Source organism: Sinocyclocheilus grahami, unplaced genomic scaffold (genome assembly GCF_001515645.1).
Source record: "Sinocyclocheilus grahami isolate Dianchi unplaced genomic scaffold, SAMN03320097.WGS_v1.1 scaffold681.1, whole genome shotgun sequence".
Lineage (NCBI taxonomy): Eukaryota > Metazoa > Chordata > Actinopteri > Cypriniformes > Cyprinidae > Sinocyclocheilus > Sinocyclocheilus grahami.
The window spans coordinates 393,697-406,148 of record NW_015505860.1 but is presented as its reverse complement, the minus strand read 5'-3'; the positions used below and the strand labels follow the sequence as shown (position 1 = coordinate 406,148).

General features: G+C 38.9%; 1 protein-coding gene across 1 annotated transcript in view; it reads right to left on the bottom strand.

Moving 5' to 3' along the window:
* LOC107559339 (B-cell lymphoma/leukemia 11A-like) overlaps positions 1–4,723 on the bottom strand; it is a 59,279-nt gene extending 54,556 nt beyond the window's left edge. The window contains exons 1-2 of the mRNA XM_016243124.1: positions 4,443–4,723; positions 677–1,012 (exon numbers count right to left, since the gene is read on the bottom strand). Of these exons, the coding sequence (XP_016098610.1) occupies positions 677–1,012; positions 4,443–4,497 (391 nt within the window). The 5' untranslated portion in view covers positions 4,498–4,723. The remainder of the gene's footprint in view (positions 1–676; positions 1,013–4,442) is intronic.
* Between the last annotated feature and the right edge of the window lie 7,729 nt (positions 4,724–12,452).

Below are 12,452 nucleotides of genomic sequence, written 5' to 3'. Positions count from 1 at the left end.
CCACCCCAAGCCCCCCCCCCCCCCCCCCCCCGCATCCCACTTTTTTTCTCCCAGTAGGGATGAGCAGTCCACCATGCCATAAAGAACACACCCTTTGCACTCTACTTCAACAAATCTACAACTTTTAAGTCACAGTCTGCCACTTTGGGTCTCATTTGATTACCATGAAGAGTGAACGACAAGTTACCAGAGAAAAGGATTTGAAACACAAAGTGCAAATGTGCTAAACCGAAGCATGCAGTCGGTGGTGGGAACGTGTGATCTACGGTTCAAATCTGAGCTTAATTATCCAAATCCCACAGAGTCCATCTGAAGGAGATCCTTGATTCCAAGCAGCGATGATCTTGAGATAATAAATCAGATTTGAAATGCTTTTTTGTTTTTTAATCTTTGTACTCTATGAAGTAATGCCGGTTCCTCTTTTGGTCTTCGTAATGGCTTCTCACTCTGAGGTTTGATTGAATATACCCCCCTTCCCCTTCCTGCCCCACAGCTTTTAAATATTCAGCACTCTGATACGTCTCCAGAGCTGTGAATGAGACGACCCACTGAGAAAGGACATGTGTCTACGATATGCGGCCCACACAACAACTCGGCTCCACCACAAATGTTCCTCTCACAAATACACGCACAGCCCTTCTATAGTTAACGGAAAAATCACATGAGATGAAGTTACCTGTAATGTTTTCCTGTTTGGGACAGATTCCTCGAGAAGACGTCGATAAGCAGTCATCATCCTCCGGCGTGACCTGGACGCCCACCTCCACGGGGTTGGAGGCTCTCCTCAGCTCACCGTGCGAGGGTGATGGGGGCTTATCCACTGCTTTGTCCATGCACAAAGTGCCATTGCACTGCTTCCTTTTGTGTTCAATGAAAATAAGGATGTCTCCCAAAGGGAAGTTTATCTGACACTGGCCACAGGTGAGCAGGTCCTGGTCTCCCTCTGGAGCTACCTGTACCAGCCCACGCTGTTCCTGCCTCTCCTCCGAGACCACGGCAGACAGGGGCTCGGCTGCACGCAGGAAGAATCCATATGCGACACAGAGGAAACGAAAAGCAGAGCGAATATTAGAGACTGGGTGCTGTAATGAAAACAGTCAAGACGAGGGAGCACATAACAGGATAAACAACAAGAACACACATTTTATGTTAATCCACCACTTTAATTTCGTTTTTAATTTCGTTTTATTTTCACATTTATCTTTTTAATTTCAGATCCATAATTACCTTAAAAGATATAAATAATAATAATAATAATAATAATAAACATTAAAATAAATCTATTAGTCCTTGTCAGTTAAACTTCAGTGAACAAGCCTAAAAACATAATATTCACATAACTAATAGCAAGGGCTTGACATCTTATTAACATATAATTTATTATGATATAAGAGTAAAAGTATTGCTTTGGTGCATTAGCATCTGTGTCTAAAGCTACAGTAAATTAATCTCAGCCTGACTCTTTGTTTCACTCAACCATACACACATCTGGATCATGAAATGACTGCATGGACAGCACATGTAGATATCCAGAAAACCCAACACAAGTCACAGCTGCAGCAATAAATGCTTCACACAATAGGGACTATTAGCTTCTTTTTTTTGCCCCTCACGATAAAGTTAGCTGTAAGGTTCACACACACACACACACATACAGACACATATGCAGGCATTTTTATAATGGTTGTTTAGTGAAATCTTTTGCGCAGAGGTTACACTAGCTTCCTAATGGTTAAGAATCTTGACCTTCTTTATAAGCTGCCAATTTCATGCTTTAATGAACCTAAAGCCACAGAGAATCAAAAAATAGATTTTAATTTTAGTGTGTGATGATTGGTACAGATTTTGATTTAAAAAAAAAAGGTGTTAGGATCATGTGCAGGGCGGTTAAATTTACTTCAGCCCAGTCTGGGGCAGATATTGAGGGGCAGATGTGGAGTATCTCCCAGACGAGCTTATGAGGAAAATATCCGACACATTTGCACATGGAGAACAATAACGAAATGTGATAAATTTCCCTTCTATATGTAGTAGCTACTGCTTTCGCTATTACGAAGTTTTTGTTGTTGTTTTTCGAGATTAAATGCTCGCCATGCAAATAAATAATAGAAAGCCTACTCGATTTAAAGTGAAGTATTTTAGATCTGATTCCTAGTGATGTTGATTCGTAATGAATTCGTAATGATAACAGCTGTAGAACTTCCAGTTAGGCGTGATTGTGATAAAACACAGAGATAATCGATATATGCAAAACTTCAGTCATGATTTAAGAATGAAACCGAGCGAGAACATACAAAGTTGGTAACATATATTTCAGCTGCAATAAAATACGTTACATTAAAACAACAGCTTGTATTCAACACTTCAGTTAGCTATAACAATTATATTGTGTACTTATTTTACTTTCGCAGCTGATATCCGCACATATGCATATTTTTTAATTATATATATATATATATATATATATATATATATATATATATATATGTTACAAAAGAATATTCGACAGTCTAGATCATTCAAAAACAAAATTAAGTTTGCTCAGAATGTGTGAAAGCTGTATCACATTGAGTTTTCCCAATTGCTTCAAATTCCACTACAATCAGCGCTGGCACTAAAAACTATATTGAATTTAAAACTTTTTTTTTTAGAATATTTTTAGAGATTTAAAATCCATTCAAGTGTCTAAAATCAAAAGCAGCTTATTACCAAAAAATATGATGATAATATTTTCAAATAGCTCTGCTCAGAAAAGTAGCTATCTGTGTGTAACCTATGAACGTGAACATTTAGGCTAAAGCTGGTTTTCAGTAAAGTAATTTTTAAAAGTTTGTAATAACAGCTTCTTCGTTAGAATGTCTCTTTCACTTTAAAAATAAGTGCCTTCTGTGTAATTATGAATTAGATGACAAAGTCTATCAAGATAATACATTTGGTCTTGCCTGAACATCCTTTGCTATTGATCTATTACAGAATAAAGGTTTTAAAAATTATACATTTCATGCCAGGTCAGGACGGGGTAAAAAAAACTGTCACAAGTTCATATACAATACGTTTCGCTCTTGCTAACATATGGTCAAATATAGATAAAGATAGCGGTGAAACTGATCGGGTTAGAATCTAGTTTATGATCGTCGTCTGCCCCCTAGCGGTGGATTTCTGACACGAACCGCAGCGAACACACGGAGTAACCCGCGTTAAGATCCCACAGCCTGTGTGTGGAAACCCAATATTGTTACACGATACTTTACAATGTTACAACAACTCGGGATTTGTGTCAAACATGTTTATCTAATAAAACGCGACCTAATGCTTTTGTAGCTTTACGTTTGAGATATCAAAAGATATCTAACAGACAAAAAGACAAGAGCTAAAATGTTTACGTTTCGTCGTGCTCCTGGCAATATTTCAGGTCCATAAAATACGAAGCACACTTTATTTACAAAAAAAATGCAACCTACCACAGTCCTTCAAGACATGTTTAGAGTAAATAATAATAATAATAATAATAATTCGAATGATAATTCGGAGAACCGTAGTAGCTATGAATGTGTGCATACAAAAAGAGCCAAACTGGCTGGTTTTCTTGACACACTTGTATCTAAATAGTTGCATTACATTTAGGTTTCGTCTTACCTTTGTCACCGACATTTAAGACAAAAATCAGGCCTACGTGAAATCGAATTTATCCTTGTACAAATGCACACAAAACGGCAAAGAGCGTAGCGTAAAATCGTCTCCTATTGCTTTTAAGCGAAAGCCCATACGAGTCGATCAGAATCGCGTTTTGCTTCAAATGTAAGAAAAGCTTGAGTTTAAAATTCAAATAGATTTTAAATGCAGATGCCTTGCTCTGCATTGTTAGCCTCACACAGGCGACTATCGTGCTCTATTTGCTGGCAGTGGGTCTACGCGCACGCGGCGCTTGTAAACAGTCGGACACGAGATTTTTCCCAATCAAAATTCACTTCCACTCTTTGAAAATCTTCCAAAAATAGTGCAAGAGGGGGGAAATCCTGCCCAGAATCACAGACAGACAGCGTTAAGGGACATTCCACGAGATGTGAGCGTAAATAAGCGAGCGAAAGCACGCCTGCATATACCCACCACAGTCCGGTATATGTGAGCGCTTGCTCTTAAGTGGTCAAGGCGACTAGGGCACGAGAGCCAAGACATATGCGCCTAAACACAGAGCCGGCATGAACTTGTCCAAGTATAGCGATGGAAAGCAAACTTTTGTGGCATTTCGGCGGACGAGGGTGCGCGTAAAGGCATTTCAGAGATGGGAACGCTCTCTTCACTAAAGTCCACTTGATCTGCGCTGTCCAGTGTCCAGTGTGTCTTCACTGAGAATTACGCTCCTCTCCAGCAGCTCAACACTACAGAATGGAGCCAAAATCAGGTAAAGCGAACGGGCACAACATATATTTGTCTTTACTTACGCGAAAAATCCCGTTTGCTTAAGTGCTGGGGTTTGCCTTGCTTGCGGCGAGACATGGTGGTTGGTGGTGGCTTTCAGCTCGGTTCACATCGGGAGAGCCGGGTTAGAAGGGAGACTCCAGAGAAAATATCTTCATCAATGCCTTTGACATCCAAAATAAATTAGAAATAATACAAAGATGGCGCAGGGAAGATGGATTGTGGGATAGCCGTCATGGCTTTTTTGAAAAGAGAGAGAGAGATGAAAAAATGGCAAAAGCCCCCCTGAGCTGCAAGTTCAAGTGCGGACGTGACGTCCCTGCGAACTTGAACGTCAGGAGATGGATGGACACAGACATACTGAACATGGGCAGGGCAAAGCCGTGGAGTGGGAGGAGGGAGTGGAAATAGCAAAACCAATGGACACTCATTAGGGGCTGGACATGAAAAATAGACCCGAAGAAGCCAATGGACAGAAAGATCAGGGGGCCGGACAAGAGGCGAGAGAGCGAGAGACACGCACACACAGAAAGAGAGAGAGAGGGGAGATATGTTTAATGGAATCAATGTGCGCTGCGGCGTGTGTGTGTGTGCGCTGGGGGTGGACGCAGGAAAACAGAGCACGAAAAGCCAATGGACAGGAGATTCAAGGGGGCCGGACATGCTATATATACAAAGAGAGGAGGAGAGGAACCTCGCATATAAGGTTTCGTAGTGGACACTGATGGTGTTTCAAACACAGTCACTCAACTCCTGGTCAAACAGTCAGTCAGAGGTAGCGCGCAAGCTGCTTCTCGGCGAGACACATGGTCGGGTTGCATGAACAGGACAGACAGGTTCCGAGCCGGGGCATGTGGGTTCAACCACCGCGTGCGCTGCCACATTCCTCCAGAACAGACAGAAACTTAAGGGACATCACATAGAGCAAGATAGGATACTCGCTCGCGCGCTTTACAAGCGATGTAGGTGGGACTTAAATACTACAAGAGTGTAATTGTAAAAATATAACAACACACTGACGAATAGATTTGTGGGAGCAGCCCACTAGAAAGAAAGGGGCCGGGGTAATAACTTTCAGATGTGTTCAGATTATAGAGAATGGCGACTGGGAGGAGGAGGGAGGGTGTCAGTAAACCGCCGCGTGGATTTAGAAATATAAAGATGCTGTAAACAGCGCCGATGCATTCGAAATTAAAGAGACATGAAGCATAACCGAACGCGATGACAAGCTAGTTCAATGCATGAGGTGGGAGGAAGAGATAGACACCCCTGCGAACTAGTAGAAGTACAACTAGACTATAGCGACTGCTCCAGAGACTCAAAGCAGAGGCTGCGTGAACAAGTGACAGTCTGCGGGGAAAAGGCACAATTCAATAGGGAACCGATCGGAATTGAAGTCGAATGCTGGAGATAATACGTGACCCGTGAGCGAGCGAGTGAGTGAAACTGCTTTGCAGGCTTATACGCTGACATCTTTGTTTCTGGACCAAGACTGATCGCTGTGCTGGTGCGTGTGTGGGTATTTATTTTGTCAGATCTTTACGCGAAAGTTGAGTCAGGTTTGCGCTGGGTAAAAAGGTCAACTCTGCGCGAGGGCTATCTGGGAATCCCAATGTATTCGCTCGACTGTACCACACTGACTGTGCCGATGCTTTTCAGGTCATTGTCCTCAACAAGTGCATATGATTAAAAGCACCGAATCGATCTGACGGTATATAAAGCCTTTGATTTCGTTTCAATGCAACGCAATATTCTCCACCATGTACAAAGGGAGCTAGATACATTTAAAGCACTTTTAAGAGTACAGCGCGTAAATTATGTAATTCTTTAAAAAGCATATAATAACAATAAAGTGATTTAAGCAAAGAACAATATTCAAAGAAACATGTAGGGTTCTTGGGTTGGCTATATGATTATCTGAATATTATGAAAGCTAATTCAGATAATTGCTTTGAGTCTCTTTAAAGCACCAGCATAAACTGGTTTCTGGATAATAAAAAGTAACCATAGAAGGTTATCATACAGAATCAAGCTGTAAAACACATTTTGGCTCTAATTAGGACGTTATGCTTTACCAGCGAGATTAGCACTGAGTGAAAACCCTCTCGTGCACTGTGTGTAAATAAGAGAGAGAGAGTGCCAGTGTGTTCGTTTATCTTTGCCTAACTTTAACTGGAAAGAGTTCTCAGTATAAAAACGGGCATTATGTGGCTTTTGTTGCAAATTCTTTATTATTAAAAATAGGTTTTCCGCATGCATTTCAACGTGATAGATTTCAAGACTATTCCAATACAATACATTATCTGGCCAAATGTATTCAAACTTTTCGTTTTTAGTACTCAAAGAGCACCTGTCACTCGTTATTGAGCATTTGATAAACAAAGTGTCTGGTAGCAAATACTAGTACCTGTTCTAACACCAGTTTGTGTTAATTAGTGCTAAACAAACTAAACAAAGAAAACAATTTTTGTAAAAAAAAAAAATTATAAATTACGTTCTCGGTTCAATTTTTATTTATTAATTTATTATTTATCTATATGTTATGGCTATTTTTGTTCAATCAATTGCAACGTTCTCATTGCACATTATTATTGCACGTTATTGATATTTTTAATTTATAAAGTGTACATTTACTTCTATATTCTCTTTAAACTTTCTTATCAAAGCGATTACAGTGCAAATGAGAACTGAGGCATATTTTACTTAATCCACATACAGTGAAAATAAAAAGTAAACAAAAATATTGGCCAAATATTTATTTGCCTCTTTATCTGAGTGCTTTGTTTGCCAGATGTGGCGATTAGTATGTTAAGATCTCCATACTCTGTGGTTCTCACAGTTAGTTTGTGGGTGCCATATAGATAGACTTTGGACTAATTTACAGACAGATAAAGAGTGAAGGCCATACACTGGCCCTCCTGGGTGGAATTAAATCGGCCTTGTCTTGTTGCTAGTTCTAAATTAAATGGCATGCATGTGTCTCTCAGATATGGTTGTAATCATGATATTATCCTCTTGGGACAGGATCTGTGAATCGTGTTTGAGTAATTAACCATGTAAAATTTTACTATAAAAGTGAGCATTATTATCGAAATTATTTTTATCTAAGTGCATTCGCTTCCAAAACATGTTTAATTCGTACAAAATACCCTAAAAATAAAGGACAGAAACCTCCAAAAAAGACATCAGTGCAAACTATTTCACTTTGTCCAATGTCGCAAAAACGAATATGTTATTTGACACAAGAAATCAGACTGACCGTAAGATGAATTAGGCCTTTTCGTGTCGCCTGTGAAAGACTTTGACCACCTTAAGTCTACATATCCCACTGAATACAAGTTTTACCTCAAAGGACGGAGAGAGGCGAAATGAGAATGCTCTTAAAATCCCTGGTAAGTCAAGCCTTGGCTTCTTTAAGGAATTTTAAGCTTCAGCAGTTCAGACACATCCGCGGACTGAAAATTAATATTAATGGCTAGATTTCACAATGTGGCATTATCACACTGAGCGATGGGTGGGCATGCCATCTGGGTTTTGGCAGGTATTAGATATAATCAAAGGGATTACGTCTCTGTGGGCGAAATTATAAACGTGAGCACTGGTTCTTCTACAAAAAGCAACGGCGTGTGAGTGTGTTAAAGAGAAGAAAAAGTACACTACTCACAGGTAATCAGATTACCTGTGAGACTACATGTGGACTCATGCTGTAAGATATAAAGACTACACTTAGGCTATTGTGAGAGAGAGAAAAAGCTTTAAAAGAACAAGTAAAATACACACACTCGATATTATTGCGTAACCGTTGTTGTATCAAGGTGACGCGCTTCACAAGTTCATGCCAGCCGGTGTACTTGTAGAAGTTATTAATCTTACATTAATAGGATGATGAATGGAAGCACACTAGGGACGCCAGTCGTTTTCTGTTGAGTTAAGGCTTAGGCTACGTTTATTTTCATGTTCATAGATTGTGTATAGAAGCTGTAGCCTAAGTTATCACTGAAAAGTGATTGCTTAAGCTATAATATAACGCAAAAACATAAACATTTCCGTAAAGCATATTACATACATCTTCACACAGACCTATGCGTTAACCCTATAACAAACAAATGAGCAACACAATTTACATCCCTGTTCTATCAGGAACCAATCCAATCCAATTGGAGTATCCAATCCAAGAATTATTTCTTCAATGTCATTGATAACCAATTGCGCTTAATCTAAATTTAGCATGAAAGGCAATATGGCAGCAATTTAAAGTATTTAATAACCCGTGACATAACAACTCTAGCACTTTTAAAATAGGCTAAGATACAAGCTAAAATAGGCCCTATGCAAAATATTTACATTAATGCGTTAAAATAAACCGGATAAACATGCTACAATTAATAATAGATGTTAATTATATACGCTGGATAAGAGGATAAACACTGGAGTCATTAAAGAGGTTTCTGATGATGGACAAGGCATCGCGGAGTTTGGGAGAGTCAGGGAGCAAAAAGCAATGTGCCGTGCTCCAGGCTCCAGGCTCCCTCTAGTGTTCAGAATTATGATGACAAGGAATTCAGCTAGACTTCACAAAAATGAAACGAGAGAGGTGAATTAACCAACTTGATTTTACGACATTATAGAGCGTTAGATTAAACAACTGAGTAAAAAACAAAAACACGACTTTTTACAACGATATATGTTTAGGATTTAAAAATTAAATCTGGTTCTTTATTAAACCGTGAAGGCTCATGTTTCTCCTACTTTTTTTACAGCTGCGTTACGGGTAAAAAAAAATTGCTTGGTTGATTAATTATATTTATTGTTTTACAATTTGAAAAAAGACTACAAAACGCACCGCAGTGTGACGATGTATTGTGTGTGTGTACAGTGTAGCCTACAGTGAGACGATGTACACACACTGACTGTATACAGCTTATACGTTTAAACAATTATTATTTATTTGTTCTTAATAATGATGATGAGGAAGATGATAATCATCAATAATAAGGCAACATGAAAATGAATACAGTGCAATGAACGCTTCAGACCAAATACCTTTAAATTACAAAATTAAAAATATTGTTTAATGTTTGCCTGTTTTGGACGATTTGCACGAATTAATGTGTAATGCAATTACAAAAAGGGGTCAAAGTTGAAAGAAATCTATATCTTTTACATATTTGTAGTATGCATCTTTCATTCGAAAATGCTATGACCGGTTAAATTGTTATTTTGATGTCCCCAACGACAGCCTTAAAATGAAGAATCTCGACCAACTCCCACTTAAACTAGCTACTGAACATGATGAATATGTCAATCACTAGTGCTTTGTTTTGAAACGAAATGTCAAAAATCACAACTCAGAGATGCAGTGTATATGCAATCTCTTAGTCAGAAATATTTGGACCGAATTTCTTAGCATACCCTTTATCCAGCTATAATTTGGCAAGCTGATTGAATTGACATAATTTCAATCAGACTGAGGAATTCTGGTGCTTATAATTGCTTCAGAACCATGGACAGCGACTCTTGCAAATGGTTCCCACAGCCTCACAAACTCTGGCATTGTACAAGCTTGTCTGTAAACACGGGACACATGCTCAGGAAACACGTTGGTTTTACGGCTCACGAAACTGCAGAAAAAATATACTTAATTGCCTTTTTACTATAGCGTGATGACCAACAATAACAATATCCTTCAATCTGACAACACACTGATTCCGATTACTAAATGCTTTCAGACTCTGCATAGAGGCATGTTGCACCAGTACATTGGTTAACGGGTTTTAGGTTTATATACCTAAAAATAAACATTCAATCATCATTTTCTCACCCACATGTATTCCAAACCTTTTTTTCGGTGAAACATAATAGAGGGCATTTTGAGAAATGTCTGTGTTGTTGTTGTTGTTGTTGTTGTTTTGTTCATACAATGAAAGTCAATGGGTACCGAAATGGTTTGGTTACCCAAATTATTCAGAATATATTATTTTGTGTTCCACGGAAGAAAGAAATTCATACGGATTTAGAATGACATGAGAGTGAGTAATGGGGTTGAATAAATAATTTTGGGGTTAACTAGCCTACCTTTAAGAGTAGGAACACCTCCAGTTGTTTACCTGTTGCAAATAAATAACAGCAAAGAAAAGGTTCTACTATATGTAGAAGTGTTGTGTTGTCTTGTTGAAATACAGCATTAAAGACGGTGATTCCTGATATAATATTGTATTCTATTGTATTTATCTCTTTGTCGGAATTATATTCATTTTCAAACTTCACAAAGTTCTTTCTAATGTGTCATTTATTCAGTGTCACTGTTCATGTGGACCTTTTATTTTCTGCTTCGAGCATTTATTTTGTAAATGCTGTTCCGCCAATCTAAAATAAAGTGGACAGTATTAGCCTAGTGACATTTGAAAATGGTGCTAAAATATTAAAGACATAAATAAAATGTCGTTGTCCGGGTCGTTTCTTGGTCTTAAATTTGTGAAGGTATCCGATAACATATACATGTTTATAAAAAAAATAAAAATAAAAAAAACGCCTTAAAGTAAAAATCTATCCAATCGACTGCACTTACTGAAGCATTGGAGTAGAAAATAAGAATGTTAAAAAGTTTACCAAAGTGTAACAAAAGTGTGAGAGAAAAGTGTGTCGAAACCGTGAAATATCACCCAAAATTAGAGAATGTAAATGGCACAGCAGAAAGCTTGATTAACGATGTGAAGCTGCGGCTTTTCTACACGTTTAGGCAAATACAAGATCCAGTAGTATAAACATATCATTTGGAATTGATGTTTAATATAAGTGCAGTCACTGAATGTACACGTATTTTTTTTAACTTAACATCTCACAAGTCGCCTTGAAGATTCGTATAGATTTTAGTCTTCAAGTTATTGGAACAGAGCAATTGTGAATTTGTGACATTATCCTGTATAAACTTTGTAATATTATATATATATATATATTGTAGCCTATTATATGCCTATAATATATATTACATTATTATTTCATTAGATTATTCTTTGAAAGATCCTGAGGTTTTGTTGAAAAATAGTTCAGAATACAAACACACAGTATAATAATAATGTAGACCAGTATATTATAGTGCCAACGCTACAAATCATAATAATTAGAACAGTAGAATAGTCAACAGTATTGGCCATACTAAAAGAACTCTCACTCAACATTTCCAGTTGCGTGCGCTGCTCATTGGAGGAGATGGTCCTCACAGCAGAACACAAGATCCAGGGGGCGTGGTTGGATCCAGATCCAACTCCTCCCACCTTACATATATCTAAACCCACCCATCTCCACCCCCTAGATGTGGATCCAACCCCGCCTCCTGGATCTTTGTTCTGCAGTGAGGGGCTACTGCATTGGAGAGCTGCTGGACGTCATCACCCCACACTACTGGCATGGAACCACTAGATGGTGCTGTGGACAAGCGATTACGCACAGCACACATATTTTTTTGGAAGAATCTTGCCAAAAGCCTGGCTCGTGTCTAATCGATTCAATCACAACATGTGCCAAAGCTCTATTACGCTTCATCAAATTGAGCAGATACAGCCTATTATAACCCTTAATGAATAGCCAAATTGTGTGTGTGTGTGTGTGTGCGGGGCCGTGTCTAGGGCCGTTTCTAGGCATAGGCGAGCTAGGCGGTCGCCTAGGGCGCCACCAGCTGAAGGGGCGCCAATGAGCGCACGTACTGGCACTTTTAGCAGGGTTGTGATAAAGAGTGGCACGGTCACCCTGAAATATGACCCCCCACTGGATCCCCCAACATTATTGGGCTAGAGTACTGTCAATCTGACGACGCCTGTATGCCACTAGATCAGAGTGCTGTCAATTGCTGCCTGATTGTTGCATGCAAAGTTTGCATTTGGAGCGCTCAACAACGCCATTAGATCAGTGGGCTCTGTCAGTGCTTTGGCAAGGTAACACTTTTTTTATGCCATGCAATAAAGCTAAGTTCAAAGGCCAATTTTAAATAAAGTGCACAAAATCAGTATTTTGTTTAGGCAGTATTTGTGGCACTT